Source organism: Rattus rattus, chromosome 7, assembly GCF_011064425.1.
Source record: "Rattus rattus isolate New Zealand chromosome 7, Rrattus_CSIRO_v1, whole genome shotgun sequence".
NCBI lineage: Eukaryota > Metazoa > Chordata > Mammalia > Rodentia > Muridae > Rattus > Rattus rattus.
The window spans coordinates 64,816,716-64,832,966 of record NC_046160.1 but is presented as its reverse complement, the minus strand read 5'-3'; the positions used below and the strand labels follow the sequence as shown (position 1 = coordinate 64,832,966).

Below are 16,251 nucleotides of genomic sequence, written 5' to 3'. Positions count from 1 at the left end.
AGTTTGGGGCTGTAACCCTTTAGGAATACCAGCTTAAATGGAACAGAAAGCACAGTCCTCAGTAATGTGAAGGGAGCCTACACGTCTCTTTTCACAATCGCATCGACTCACTGAACCTCCTAATATCTTTCTTTATGATGTGGTAAATGACCAAAGGCTAACCCCTCAGACTGAAAACGTGGAGCGTGTAAATGAGTGTTTGTTAATGAACGACTGCTTTTGTGCCTCACTCACAACACTTGCCTTTCCAGAAGCAAGCATATTTAGTTTCAAGTGAAAATGTCCAATACTATTAATTTTTAAAGGCCTTCTGATGGGGGTTGGGGATTTAGCTCAGTGGTAGAGCGCTTGCCTAGCAAGCGCAAGGCCCTGCGTTCGGTCCCCAGCTCCGAAAAAAAGAGAAAAGAAAAAAAAAAAAAAGCCTTTTGATGGCCTACATTATGCATGCTTATTATAAAAAATTCAAATGATATTTGAAATGTATAAATTCTAGGCATGGTGGCACACACCTATAATCCCAGCCCTTAGGAAGTTGAAATAAGAAACTCAAGAGTTCAAGACCAGCTAGGCTGTGCTCTATGACATATGAGATCCTATACCTCAAAAGAATCATCCCCAACCAAAAGTAGTAAAGGGAAGATACACAGATTTAGAGCCGCCTGGGCGAGGAAGCTGCAATCCCAGCCCTCACAGGCAGGGCGGGATGATGGAGGGGCAAGATGAGCTCGGGATACACAGGAAGACCCTGCCTCTGAAAGCCAACGAACAGCAACAACAACAAACCAGTGACATCCTCAGACTGATCTCTACCTACTCTGAGTCTATGTAAAGAAAACACTGGATTTTTTTTGTACATCTCTGGTCTAATCTACTGTTTTAAATCTTTTTTTCCTTTTTTTTTTTTTCTGGAGCTGAGGACCGAACCCAGGGCCTTGCGCTTGTTAGGCAAGCGCTCTACCACTGAGCTAAATCCCCAACCCCTAACCTACTGTTTTAAACTGTAACAACTACTACTGCCATGACTAGGACTTCTGCTAGCAGCAGCATAAGCAGCTCTCATGCGTGCCATGCAAAGGACAGGTAAAGGCAGAGTGTGCGACAGCAGACACAGGGTGACACGGGTGACACGTGTGTTCATGACTACAGGGTCTACACCTGGATTTCTCGTAGCAGTGAAGACGGCAAACACAGAGGCTGGAGATGCAGCACTGTAGTACAGTGCTTACCTCGTACAGCCCTGGTCACACTCACCACTACAAAACCAGTCAGCCCATCAGCCAACCAACACCCGAGCCCACTGCAGCGTAGTGAGAACACAGGTAAAAAACTAGACGGAGGTGACTCTTGAAAAAGTGGAGACACAGGGCAACAGGGAAATAACAGACAGAAAATAAGGGGACCTACTGGGTCAGAAACCAAAGATCCAAGTTTGGGGCTAATATGTAAAATTGGGGAAGGAATCTCTGAAAGGGAGGATCCTAAGAATTTGTACAAATTCTCCTCATACATCTAAGGCCCACATATGCTTCAAATGGTTTCTCTTTTATTTCCATTTGTGAAAGAGTTTATTAATATTTACTAATAGAGTTTATTAATTTGTGAGAGTTATCTCAATCAAGAGGTTTTAGGTATGTATAAAATCTAAATTGCAATCACTTTTCTGTAAAGATCTATGACTGAAGCATAAAATCATACACTACAGAGTAAATTCAATGTAACTGAAGTAACTATAGATAAGTCAGTGAAAGATTAAACTTGAAGAGTCAATGCAGGGTACCACTTTACGTTAGGTTCAGTTGTTTTCTGGAAGCTCTTGCACTTGCCTTTCTACTTTCTTGCACAGACCTCTCTACTCAGAGTATGTTCGAAAGCTTTTATGATAGAAAGTAGTCAGCAACAGGCTGGAACCATCGACACACCACTTCAACAGCACAGTAAGGAGCTGAATCAGCCCATGGCATCTAAGGGGCTAACGCGAAAGGTCTGCGGAGCTGGGTATGGTGATGCGTATCTGTCACCTCAGCACTTGGGAGGCTAGCCTGAGCTCACGAGGACTCACCTCAAAAGGCAAAGCAAATCCGAGTGCTATCTCACATGGAATAGCTATACTACGGAAGGCATGCTTTATCTCAACATTAGAGAACCTCTCTACATTCACACAGGTTAAAGCAATATTGTAGCCAGATATCATGGTGCATATCTTTAATCTCAGCACTTGGGAGGCAGAGGCAGGCCCATCGCTGTGAGTTCAACGCCAGCCAGTAAGACTCTGTCTTTAAAAAAAAAAAAAATCAGAGCGTGTAACATGTCAAAACTCGTTAAGTAATCAGTTTCTTTGAAGGAACAGATAGATTTAAAAGCTTACCTAATGTAACAAAAAAGCAGAAGAGGCTGTCAACAATAGTGTCCATAACAGTCTCCATCTCTGTGTCTGTGATATCTGGCCGATTAATGGCTAAAATAAAGAGGAAAAATAAGCACTCAAAATTTAAATCCTTATGAAGCCTGCACATATGTAACAATATATTTACATACCAACCTGAGTTATAAAACCATTATATAACATGATCAACATATGAGGAAAGCATAAACTAATTCGACATATCCAAGTACCTAAGGAAAGTGTGTCCAAATAGAGGAAAACAGTAATTTCACAGGCAATACCAAATCCAAGGAAATATGCTGTCACTGAGGTGTTACTGCTGTCTCGTCAGACCAGATCAAACAGGCGGCATGGAAAACACTCTGATGGACAATACTCTGGGTCATTCTGTCAATCATCTGGCAGGAGTAAAATCTCTTCAGAGGTACAATCCTTGGGTCTAAACTCCAGCTCCATGTCTATGAACAGGGAGCGATCTAGGCAGCTGAAAACTGTTCATCAGGAATGCCAACTCGACTGGTGATATCAAGTTTCCTTGTCTCAGATGATCTCCATTTGACTGAGACAAGACATGTGCTTACTTTATTTGGTAAATGTCATCAATCCATTAAAAGGTAGAAGTAAAAAGACAGGAACACAAATTTTACCCCGTGTCACTGTGTAAGTATTTGAATGCTCAAGGAACTTCATATTTATTACAAGTTTAGTTATTTTTAAATTACTTAACATTTAGCAGGGTTTTTGGTTTTTTTTTTTTTCTTTCTTTTTTTTCAGAGCTGAGGACTGAACCCAGGGCCTTGAGCTTTCTAGGCAAGCGCTCTACCACTGAGCTAAATCCCAAACCCCACATTTGGCAGTTTTAATAGACTTGTAAGTTTGCCTGCACTGGCTGAATGGCTTTTAAAAGAATGTACCAAATTTATAAATGCAATGGTAGGCGCCAGATAGAACGTAACAGCGCAGTGTGGTAGCTCAGCTTGGTGAGCGGACTGACAGGAGACAACTTGGGTCAATATAATCAGCCAAGAAAAAATTAAGGACACTTGTTTTCATTGTTATCAGATTTATAAATACAACTTCTAAGTTTAAAGGCTTATGGGAAGCTAGGTTTCAAACACAAAGTTAGGTGCTAATTAGTCTGAAAAATCAACAAACTGTAAATAGACTTTTGTGAATAACAACTGCCATCAAAAACCTCACGTGAAGGGGTTGGGGATTTAGCTCAGTGGTAGAGTGCTTGCCTAGGAAGGGCAAGGCCCTGGGTTGGGGGGGAGGGGGAGACAAAAAAAAAACCCTCACGTGAGCCTGGGATGGCATGGCGGTGTTGATATCTGAAAGCCTTTGCAAGGCTGAGGCAGGAGGAGCCCAAGTTTGAAGCCAGCTTAAGCTATAAAACAAGACCATGTCTCTTAAACAAAAGGTATATTCTCTTTTAATTTCTTCTCTAATTTCAATTAAAAAAATGTATTAGAGATCTCAATGAAGCAAAAAAAAAAAAGTCTTTTCTCACAATCTGGACCAGAATTTAAATAAATAAATAAGGTAAAGTGTGTTACTTTGTCTAAGGTCAAGGTACGAGACAATGAACTGTCCTGATTAGAGATGTTGTCTGACTTAGCAGGAGAGCCTCACTCGTGCAAGCTGTTCTAGGGATTTGGAGGAGGCCAGAGAACTCATACGTAACTGAATTCTAAACCAAATTTATTATGTCTTATTTATCTGTGACATGATTTCATCTGAAGCTTGTGTTTTTGAGTACTTCAGGATACACTGCTATTCATTTTGTCAGATATTACAATGACTTGTAAAATCTATGTTTTTACATACCCCGATACGAAACAAGCTCCTTATTTTGATTACATAATACAAACATGTCCTCTTCCAAAGTAATAAAATTGAGATACTGGTCAAAAACCTAGAAACAAACAAGCAAAAACAGCTTAGGAACCAATTGTTAATATAGCTATAGTAAAAATTTAGTTTGTCTGAATCACCAAATGGCAAAAACAGGGAAATTATAATTAAAATATAAATAAAAATTAAAAATTATCCCAAGCAGCAGATGCCTACCTATATAATCTAGCGAGTTAAAGACAGGAGCTGGAGAAACAGCTCAGTGGTTGAGTGCTTGCTTGTTCATCCAGAGATCCTGGGTTTAGTTCCAAGCACCCAGTAGATTACAAACCTCTAACTCCAGCCCCTCTTCTGGCCTCCCCTTGCACCCACACATATGTGGTATGCATTCGTACACACAGACACAGAAATAAAAATATGCATTTTTCAAAGGACGTTAAGAATAATAAAAACAAAAACAAAACAAAAATATTTTTAAAACAATAAAACAAATTTGAGGCAATAAGAAGAGTTATATTTTCACAAAATATAATTAAAATGGATACAAAAAGTAGAATTGTGGTTGTGATGGGAATGGACGACCCTTTGAAGGAAAACTGTAATTTACAGTTCTCTACTCTGTAACCTCATGTTCTTAACAACCACACAGTAGCTGTTTCTACACCATGACATTTATAAATTTGTAAGTACAAATTTTAAAATACTACCAGGGGTTAAGAGGCCTAATTGTTTTCCCAGAGGAAACTGTTTAACCAGAGTTGGTTTTCCAGCACCCACATCAGGTGGTGTCAGAAACTCACTGCTGCTCGTAACTCCAGCTCCAGGGATCTGACACCCTTCTCTCACCCCAACATGTGTACATATATACACACATACGTATAAGTAAAAATTTAAGAGTATTCTAAAAAAAATATCTGAATGATATTAAATTTAGTTCAACAAATTGAAAACAATTCCTATGTCAGTGTGAAATTAACAAGAACACGCAGGAAGAAGCCTTAAAAGCTACTTACAAGTAACAATGGGCTACATCCAAATCGAAGATGCGGTGAGGGCGTGTGCAAATGCATACTCCATCTTTCCTGTCTATACAGTCCCTACAACACTTGGTGTGCAAGAGGCACACACAACACAGAGTAAAGCCAGATTTATCCAAGAGTGCCTGTCTATAGCTGAAGTGCCACTGGTAAGATGTCATCAGGATGCTGGCCTGCTGTACATCTTTATCCTTACAGTATGTGCTGAGGTCTCTTTAGACCTGCTTTCCTAAATAAGAAACGATCTGAAGGATCCAGTGACTTACTGTAGTGAGTACAGATAAACCAATGTCAATATGATCACAAGTAATGTACAACAGACGGTCCAATTATTTCTAAAATGAGCTACAAGGATCCCATGACTCTCAGTCGGAAATAAATGTCTCTTTTTGAATTTGTCTCACAAGTTAGCAAGGTGTAAATTCTTCTAATCTGCCTTAATTTTCCTATCTTAAGTTAAAGGTAATAAATGACCATGTTTTTAAGGACGACATCTAACTCCACAGGTTGTTTTGGTTAGATGTAAACAACTGGGAGCTTTCAGACACTGGTGAGTTTTACATTAGCAATGTTCTTAATCAAGTGCCTCTTACCTTGGCAACCTGTGTGACTGCATTAGCGGCCAATGCTGCATTTGCAATGTCTTCCAGTTTACTTCTTGAAATTGCAGAAATAAAATTTAAATAATAGGATTCATAGAGCTGATTTCGAAGATCCTTTAAATATAATCAATATGTAGAAAGGGTGCCCATGAATAAAGAGCTCTTAAAACTAAAGACCAGACTTTGTAGCATATGACACATGTTTAAAAAACAGGATATATAAAATGACCAAAAAGTACTCTATAAGAACAAAGAAATGACATATCAGATACTTGGCCACTGAAATCTTAATAATTAATGTTGTAAAAGCACATTATCAACAAATCCCATTAGCTACAATATAGGCCAAACTGGCACTGCCGATCTACAGTTTTCTTAAGAATACACAGAAGTGTGCAGCACTGGTCAACATCCCCAGATTCAAGCACTCAGGAGGCTGGGGACATCATGTGTGTGGCCAGCTTGGGCAGCATGGCAAAGGCTGTTTCTGGTTTGTTTTCTGTTTAAATGCACAAGTAGCTAACATACTACCTAACATAACTAGATGCTCATTATATTTGCAGACACTACCTTGTACTTCTCTGGTCACATGACACAAGTAATTCCTTCACTGCATACAGATGTGTTCACTCCAAATACGACTCTACACGTTTGTCTTCTCACCCCAAAGCAGAATATAATTAATGCAATTTCTTAAATCAGTTTTAGTGTATCATTTTTCTGATACACTAGGTATTTTCTTATACACTATGCATTTCCACAAATAAGAAATCTTCAAATATAACAGGTATTTTCATGTATTTGTATGTACATAAAATTTAATGTTATCAAAATTCTATGATGTGTGATCAGTTTTAAGACGTATCTAATTCCACAGATGTTCAGCTGTGAGTTGGAGCATGTGTGAGGGCACATGTGTGAGGGCACAGATAACCGTGCAGTGGTTTAGCAGAGGTAAAGAGAGTGGTCATGCAGGAGGATGGTTAGAGGAACTGTGCTATTGGGAACCATGCCTCTCCCAGACAGAAGAGTTCAGGTTTATAAAGGAAAGGGAAAGCTAAAGTGACTCCTGTGTTATTTAAAAATGGTTTTACAGGTTATCTGTCTGATAGGCAGTGAGGAGAAAAGAAGCACTACTAAAATAACCACAAGCATAAAAGTATACATGTGCAACAGCCTTGTTACAGTGGGTGTGTCTAATGCTCAGATACACATGTAGAAATTAAGCAGATTCATACAACAAGTAACTGACTCTGGGGCTTGCACACGGAGACTGCAAGCTGCGCCTGGAATGCATTCTTGTGCTAGAGTAAGAAGCAGGCAAAGAGTTGCCCACACATTTCAAAATGACACAAGCATATGGTAAATAAAAAGCCAATTCAGTACCTATATATTTGCAAAGAAAAATCTTAAAAATGGCATCGGAGGGCTGGAGAGATGACTTAGCGGTTAAGAGCACTGACTGCTCTTGCAGAGGTCCTGAGCTCAATTCCCAGCAACCACATGGTGGCTCACAGCCATCTGTAATGGGATCCAATGCTCTCTTCTGGTGTGTCTGAAGACAGCTACAGTGTACAATGGAAACAATGCCATTTACTTTTTTAAAGAGTAAATTTAAGGGGAAAAAAGCTATATTCTAAATACTACAAAACATTATTGAAAGAAATTAACAAAGCTCTAGATGGTCACATTTGCTTGCAATATTCCAAAATTGATCTATGGCAGTGGTTCTGAGTGTGAGTCGTGGATAGTATATCAGATATCTGTATAGCAAGTATTTACATTATAATTCATAACAGTAGCAAAATTACAGTTACGAAGTAGCAATGACAATAATTTTATGGTTGGGGGTCACTGATGGGTCGCAGCATTAAGAAGGTAGAGAACCACTAATCTACATCTGTCTTAAACCTGAGGTGGTTTCTTTGCAGAAAGTGACAAATACTGAAATTCATTTGAAAATTCAAGGACTCAGAAAAGTCAAAATAATATTGAAAAAAAGGTAACAACTTCTCAGTTTCAAAACTTAATTCCAAGAAAGAAAGCTCAAGAAATAAGGCACAGGGACAGGAAGGATGAAGTGACAATGGGTACAGAATTCAGAGTCCAGGGATGCACCAGTCTGGTAAGCAGAGGGCAGCTAAAACCATTCAGTGAGTAAACAATCTCTTCAACAAAGAACGATGGATGACCAGGGTAGCCGCATAGAAGGAATCGAGCAGACACCTCGCTAATACCGTGAATAAAAATCAACTCCAAGTGGACTTAGCATCTAAATATAAGAACCAGAACCAGAAAACTTATTAAAGAAAACACGGACTTGGGGTAAGGCTGTCTGTATGATGCATGAAAATACTATCATATAAGTGTCTAGCACACTAAGAATTCTAAGATGCCAGCTTTGATGGTACATGCCTTGAATCCTAGCAACCGGTAGCAAGACAAAAGGGTTACAAATTGGAGGCTGTGAGTCTGTTTCAAAACAGAAAGAAAACTAACAAGTGGGCCAACAACTCAATGATTAAAATGACAATCCAATTAACAGTGGATAAAGGAGAGTTAGGGAAGTGGCGAGTGCATCCAGTGGTGGAGTCAGAAGGGTCAGCGGCTCAAGGTCATCTCCAGCTACAAGGTGAGTTCAAGGCCAGCCTGGGCTAATGAGACCCTGTCTCAAATATTTTTTATAAAAAGTAAGAGAAGGGTATAAACACATTTCTTTAAAACTATGAAATAAATATGTTAAAAGAGGCTTAATATCACTACCCATAAAAATCTAAATTGAAACTGCAATGGGATTGCCACTTTCTATCCTTTAAGACACAATCAAAATGTCAGAGACAGTGTGGGCAGGAATATGGAGGGCATGACATAGGATAAGACAAAAGGATTTCTCATGTCAGTTTCTACAAATGCTAAACACGGAGTTATCACTTCGAATTCCATTCCTGTGTATTTTATAAAGACAAGAAAAATGAAAATCTGTCCAAATAGTAACTTGCACACAAATATTTACAGAAGAATTATTCATGACAACCAATATAGAAAAACCTAAAATGAATAAAATTTGATATACCATGCAAAAGAAGATAATTCTTCCATAGAAAAGGAAGAAAGTTCTAATCCATGTTCCAATACAAATAAACCCTGAGAATATTAAACTAAGAGAAAGAGGCCAAATTACATAGCGTATTTCACAGGTAATGATCTGAAAACATAGTGGAGTAAAAACAGGAAGAAACCCAGAGAGAAGGGGAGGAAAGAGCAGGATTGGAGACTTAGAAGTCAGGGATACAGAGACAGCGCCGGGGCAAGCGAGAGCCGGACGGGCACTGGGCGACTCTGTGCCTCTCGGAGGAAAATCAACTAAACATGGGCAAAGGAGATCCTAAGAAGCCGAGAGGCAAAATGTCCTCACATGCATTCTTTGTGCAAACCTGCCGGGAGGAGCACAAGAAGAAGCACCCGGATGCTTCCATCAACTTCTCAGAGTTCTCCAAGAAGTGCTCAGAGAGGTGGAGACCATGTCTGCTAAAGAAAAGGGGAAATTTGAAGATATGGCAAAGGCTGACAAGGCTCATTATGAAAGAGAAATGAAAACCTACATCTCCCCCAAAGGGGAGACCAAAAAGAAGTTCAAGGACCCCAATGCCCCCAAGAGGCCTCCTTTGGCCTCTTCTTGTTCTGTTCTGAGTACCGCCCAAAAATCAAAGGCGAGCATCCTGGCTTATCCATTGGTGATGTTGCGAAGAAACTAGGAGATGTGGAACAACACTGCCATGATGACAAGCAGCCCCCTGAGAAGAAGGCCGCCAAGCTTAAGGAGAAGTATGAGAAGGATATCGCTGCCTGCAGAGCTAAAGGAAAACCTGATGCAGCGAAAAAGGGGGTGGTCAAGGCTGAGAAGAGCAAGAAAAAGAAGGAAGAGGAAGACGACGAGGAGGATGAAGAGGATGAGGAAGAGGAGGAAGAAGAGGATGAGGAAGAAGAAGAAGATGATGATGAATAAGTTGGTTCTAGTGCAGTTTTTTTTTCTTGTCTATAAAGCATTTAACCACCCTGTACACAATTCACTCCTTTTAAAGAAAAAAATTGAAATGTAAGGCTGTGTAAGATTTGTTTTTAAACTGTACAGTGTCTTTTTTTATATAGTTAACACACTACCGAATGTGTCTTTAGCTAGCCCTGTCCTGGTGGTATTTTCAATAGCCACTAGCCTTGCCTGATACAGTCTGGGGGTTATAAATTGGCATGGAAATTAAAGCAGGTTCTTGTTGGTGCACAGCACAAATTAGTTATATATGTAGTTTGGTTTTGGTTTCTTTCTTTTTTTTTTTTGTTTTTTTTTTTTTTTTTTTTTCCCCTTTTTTTTTTTTTTTTTTTGAAGATTATTCAGAGGTTATTTTTTTTTTGTTAATTGAATACCAATTTGTAATTTAAAAAAAATGGGGGGTTTTTTTTTTAAATTTTAAATTTTTTTAATTAATTTTTTTTTTTTTTTTTTTTATTTAAAAAAAAAAAAAAAAAAAGAAGTCAGAGATACGACATTTCTTTCTGATATGTTCGAGAGCTGACTGTGGCTATGTGAGTAAGTTATATGTTACATGAGAGTTAGTTGAAGCAGACCTGCTTTTATAAAATGAAGAGATTAGTAAACAGAACCTCTTTAACTGGCTTTGTAAAAAGAAAAAGGAAAGCTGGGAAAACAAAGCTAAATTTAACAAAAAAATATATGACCTTCATTAAAAATGGGCTAGCAACCTAATGTGACCATTGATAAGAGGATGACTAGTGGCAGCCACTGCTGGCTACTTACCCAATACTTTTTCCCACATTTCCTGCAAAAGAATTCAAATTTTCTTTGGCGTGGTAATAATCTGATTATTAGCACCCAGGCTTCCTTGCAGGTAACTGTACTGAGTGAGACATAAGGGAGACATACAGCCCTCTCTAGGAGTTTCTAGAAAGACCTAAAGTTCCAGGCCAGACTTAACAGGCAGGAATGGAAGAGCTCGTTTACATGTCTTCTTGCAGTAAGCATAGATTCCATGTCTACAGCCATAGACATGAACTCTAGAATCATCTGGTGGATGGACCCCAGGCAATGAGGCAGGAAGTCCCACTCATTCCTTGGGTTAGAATCCTGGACTCTGTGAAAAGGAAAACACTATCTGAGCATGTGCACCCACTCCTCTCATGTTCTTGATGGCAGTGACCATGTGATCAGCTGCTCCAAGCTCCTGTTGCTGTGACCTCTCCACAGGAGACTACAATCTCAAACTGTGAGGCTAGACAAAGCCTTCCTCAAGTTGCTTTGTCAGAGTATTTTATCATAGCAAGCAGAGAAGTAACTGAGATAGAAGGAAACTAGGCACTTGCTTTGTATACAGCAGTCCTGTGTAATGTACACTTCCTAGTCTCGGGCCTCTGTTACTAAGAACTCTGCCTCTAGAGCTCAACAGTCAGGCTTTCCATTCTCACCTGTCAGAGCTGCTGCTTGACATGTAGCCGAGCCGTTCAGTCAGCAGTCCTCCTGCATCAACCTTGAGTGTGGGCATTACAGGCAGGCTCCACTGTGCCAGATTTAGTATTTACTGATATAATGCTTTTCCAGCCAAAAATTAGAAATCTACTCTAGTAAAACTAAAAGATAGTATCAAGATCAACGTGGAAGCTGGTAAAGGACTTTATGATTCTCCATAATGAGATCTATGTGCTCTGTTTTTTTTTAACAAAAAAGTCCACCTTGATATTCAAACAATCAGGTAATTTTAAGTTCCAGACAAAATCCACTTATTACCTGGCACAGTCTGTCAATATTTTCTTCGGTTGGCATCACAAAGTACACTGCAGGAACATCTGGAATTGGATCTCGGTCTGAGTGCAAAAGGCTAGAAAACAGAAAGAACAACAACTCATTTCTCCTGCTCAGGTACTTTTAAAGAGACAGTTTAAAAGAACTGTTCTCAGACTACAAGTCTGTACCTCAGTGATATCAGTGCTATCAGTGCTATCAGTCACTTAGACAACCTGCCTTTTCCTTAGAAAAAGGAAAAACACAAACCCACACCGCTGGCATTAGTCATATCTACCTGTAGGATCACTTCATTTTATCCCCATTTTTAAGGTTTTTAGTATTTCTTATGGCCAGACATTCTATTTTATCACCACCCTCCTTGAAGAACAACTATGTATTCAAGTCAACGTCAACTTTCAGAGAAATACATGGAGAGTGTGGTGGACGAGAACCCGGAAAGCAGGGCTGGTCCCGTGGAAGGAGTGTAAGAATTGAAGCACACATGGATTAGGCACCATGTAGAAATGAAAAGTAAACATTAGTTTCTTATGCCTAATATCTAACCCCCTCTGTTGCTCTTTACTTCCTGCATGAAGCTGTGGCTGGAAAGGCGGAACTGTACTTGCTAAGCACACATTTGGACAGCTCAGCTCTACCCACAACCCTATCAATCTGCTGCCTCCTAACAATGCACGGGGATCACCGGATAATCTCAAACATGACATGCACGAGTCTTCTCTTGGTGATCTGGGGAATAATTTCATTTAACTCTCTCAATTTCACATAAGAAACTCTTTGATATGGCAATGTACTGGCTGTGATGCTTATGATATGAATATGGCTAGCATCCTAGATATAGAACTCTTCAGTCAAACCTCTCATTGACAAGAATGGCAGGGGCTCACGGTGCTGGTCTGTCCCGATGCATTTTGTAACCTGCCATCTGTCCAGATGTCACTACCCGCAATGAGAAGTATGTGATGGCAGCCATAGGCTGTCTTCTTCGTGTGCTCTCTGCCCAACTGACTACACGGTATAACTGCACTTCTAGAAACCAGCGGATGCTGCTTCCTTCAACGTGCTCTCCACCAGGTTGCAGAGGCTAAATTTTCTGATAAAGTTTACTGAGGCAGAGGCCAGGCTGTCAAGGGATTGATTGTCCATGGCTATATAGCCTTTCCATCAGGTGACAGTGGTGTTCTGTTTCCTCTACTTGCAAACTGGCAGTCTGTCCTGTCACCTGTAAGCCAGTATAGTTAGCTCTCAACTGTACTTGAGCCATTAGACAAACGGGATGGCCACAGCTCTGTCATCAATGAGTTGTCCAACTAGGTAGCAATCACAGTTTTTTTTTCATGTATATATAAACAGTTCATTTACTCTAAACAACACCACAGACAAAGCCCCATATAAACACAAAGGAAGAGATGCAGAATGGAGAAGCTGGCCAACTTTGGATCTGAGGCTCATAAACAACAGCCCAGGTTTCTGAGAAGGACGAGGGTAGGGCAGGAGGGACAGTGTGGTCCTGTCATACAGCTGACTGGAGGCCAGAGCTCTGAACAGAGGGAAACATGCCTGCATCCGAGCGCGACACAAAGAAACTAGCTCCTAGGGGCTTACCAAGTACAAACGTTTATCACTTTACAGCAGTTGAAATACTGACATCAATATTAAAATAAAAGCAAGTTTTACTCAATAATCAAAAATACAAAAAATTGAATATGCCAGTGGCGGAAATGGAAAATGGCGCCCGCTCAACCCTCCCAGGCTACTAGTAACTGTATGGAGCGACTTAGATCTGCAAAAGGTTGTAAACAAGTTCTTGCCAAGCCAATCCCTTCGTCATGGAGCCCGGGGCCGCTGCTTATGAGGGGGCAAACTTCTTCGCTTGCGCTTGAACCCTTTTCTCATATTCCACTCTGTTTTGGCAGTTAATTGTATAGGCCTCTGCTTGAGCTGGGTCTTGAATATTTGGTTCATTTAGAAGTTCTTATATTCCTAATAAGATCTGTTTGATCGTGATAGCTGGCCTCCAGTCCTTGTCTTCTCCAGGATGGACAGGCACACTGTGCCAAAAGGATATGTTTGCATGAAACAGTGGTGGCTCAAATTTACATTTTGGTGGTATAGACGGATAGTCATCTTTGAAAAGCATCCGTAGCTTGAACAAGCCTCCTTCCCACGGAGTCCCCTTCTTTCCAGGGATAGCGCACTCCTAGTTCATCAGTTTCATCGTGCCATCAGGGTTCTTTGTTGGGACAGCCACAAAGCCAAAAGGGTGGTCTTTCCTCCAGGCTTTCCTCTCCTGCCCAAGTTGGCTGAGGGCAATCCCCGACATATTCAAAGCCCCTGGGTGACCGTGGACAGTCGAGGCACAGAGGCGGCCTCACTCCTTTGTCTCGGGACTTCCCTCTGCGCCCGCCGCACGCAGCCCGGAGCCCAATCACAGTTTTCCATTTTTAGTTTTCTCCATACAGTCGGTTCACTGGTACCATAAGGAGGGTGCGTGCTTGATAGTCAGGCAAAGAATGAACGCCATTATTTCATGGAGTCATTCAACATGCTCATGTTACCGATAAACTAATTTAGATTGTTTAAGTGTTTTAAAATTAGACAAAATTCTTTTAGAGATTGAAGAGTACCAAAGAACACTAGTTATTTTTCTTCAAAGATCAACCAAGTCTACTGGAAAATGAAAAATATTTAAATTCTGAAATTGTATAGCTCAAAGTGAGACTATTTTTTAACTTAGAGTTACACAGGTATTATAACATAACTTTAATTTTCTTTGCAAACAGTCTTTACAAATTTGACTTTTAAAGTGACCAAAGAAATCTTTCTCAATAAATCTGAGAATACATGTCACTGTCAGAAGTCTGTTAAAACTCACAGATGCAGGGTGATGCCCATGTCTCTCAGCTCCTTCACAGACAGCAGAGGAGAGATGATATCTTGGCCAAATCTGTCATAGATGAGTACCTTTAAAAAAGTGGTTTGTTTAAACATCATTATTAATGAACAACCAACTGAGAACCCACATAAGATAACAAAGTTAATTTTATTTAGTAATCATTATATTGATTTCTTATCCATGTTCACTTTAGTATTTCCGCTACTAACCAAATGTCCACCCCTATACTTATATATTGTTTAAAACATTATCAGTTAGGTTTAAATAAAGCACACTTTTAGAAACTTCTTATAAAATATTCTAAGTTTAAAAGTCAGACTATAAAGTCTTTATTTTAATCTTTAATAAAGAACTTTGAACAAATTCCTACTTGTTTTTTCCTAGTTCATAAATATCCTTTCTAAGAACACATAAAGATGAGATAAAAATTTAGCCACTTTCAAACTAAAATATGGGGTTGGATAGATGGTTGTGTAGTAAGAGCACTGGTTGCTCTTCTGAGGACCTAGGTTTGATTCACAGCACTCACGTGGCAGCTTACAACCATCTGATAATTTAGTTACAGGTTCTTAGGGCTAACTTGACACAAGCTGGAGTCCTCAGAGAGGAAGGAGCCTTGGCTGAGGAAACGCCTCCATGAGACCCAGCTGTAAGGCATTTTTTTCAGTTGATGATCAATGGGGGAGGGCCCAGCCCATGGTAGGGTGCCATCCTTGGGCTGTAGTCCCATGCTGTAAGAAAGCAGGACAGGCAAGCCCTGTGAAGCAATGGAGCAAGCCAGTAAGCAGCACCTCTCCACAGCTTCTGCATCAGCTCTGCCTCGAGGACCCTGCCCTGTGTAAGTTCCTGTCCTGATCTTAAACACTGAGCAAGCAATATGGAAGTGTAAGTCAAATTAACTTTTGTTCGTAGAATTTCATCCAAGCAATAGAAGCCCTAAGACAGGATCCAATACCCTTGTCTGATGGCTATAAGCACCAGGCACTCATATGGTGTACACATATGCAAAGAAAACACCGGGATAGATAGATAGATGGATAGATAGATAGATAGATAGACAGACAGACAGAAAGAAATATAGAAAGAAAGAAGATAGACAGACAGACAGACCGACCTGAAATTTAACAAGTTCCAACACTATAAAGAAAATTTAGAAATGTAAGCAGTTTAGGTAAACTAGTGACTTAAAAAGTAAAAAGTCCCTAAACCAGACGCGGTGGAGCACGCAGGGGCTGAGGCGGGACTGCAGTGAGTTTGAAGTCAACCTGGGCTACAGTCCAAGACAATGTCTTAACATCAGTGACAAAACTGACGAGATCCCCAAATGAAACAAATATCCAAAATCTAAGCTACAACTCCATGTCAGGCTGCCACCCCACTGCTAGCTATAGAGCTGAGCTAACAAGTGAGATGTCAAAGGCTGGTTTTCACACCTATTTTAATGATTCTTCACGGAGGAGGAAACTGCTATTGAGGTGAGATGAATTCTGCTATTGTTATTAAATGTTATTCTTAAATACCAGAATCTCTTTAGAGAAGCTAAAATCTGCTGTGGCTCTAAAGGTGCTTAATCTTTCAAAAACTCCTCTCTGCAGCTTAAATAGATAGCGGCTCCTTACCCGCAGTTTCTACTTCTGAGTCTCAGTTATCTGTGGACAACCAGGGTC

At 40.1% G+C, this 16,251-nt stretch overlaps 1 protein-coding gene and 2 pseudogenes across 1 annotated transcript in view; 1 reads left to right on the top strand and 2 right to left on the bottom strand.

Annotated features, from left to right (window-relative positions):
* Positions 1-16,251, bottom strand: part of Scfd1 (sec1 family domain containing 1) — a 75,450-nt gene that overhangs the window by 52,930 nt on the left and 6,269 nt on the right. The window contains exons 3-7 of the mRNA XM_032907710.1: positions 14,564-14,652; positions 11,674-11,764; positions 5,868-5,990; positions 4,211-4,298; positions 2,366-2,455 (exon numbers count right to left, since the gene is read on the bottom strand). Of these exons, the coding sequence (XP_032763601.1) occupies positions 2,366-2,455; positions 4,211-4,298; positions 5,868-5,990; positions 11,674-11,764; positions 14,564-14,652 (481 nt within the window). The remainder of the gene's footprint in view (positions 1-2,365; positions 2,456-4,210; positions 4,299-5,867; positions 5,991-11,673; positions 11,765-14,563; positions 14,653-16,251) is intronic.
* Positions 9,231-9,882, top strand: LOC116905030 (annotated as a pseudogene).
* On the bottom strand, positions 13,332-14,271 carry LOC116905031 (annotated as a pseudogene).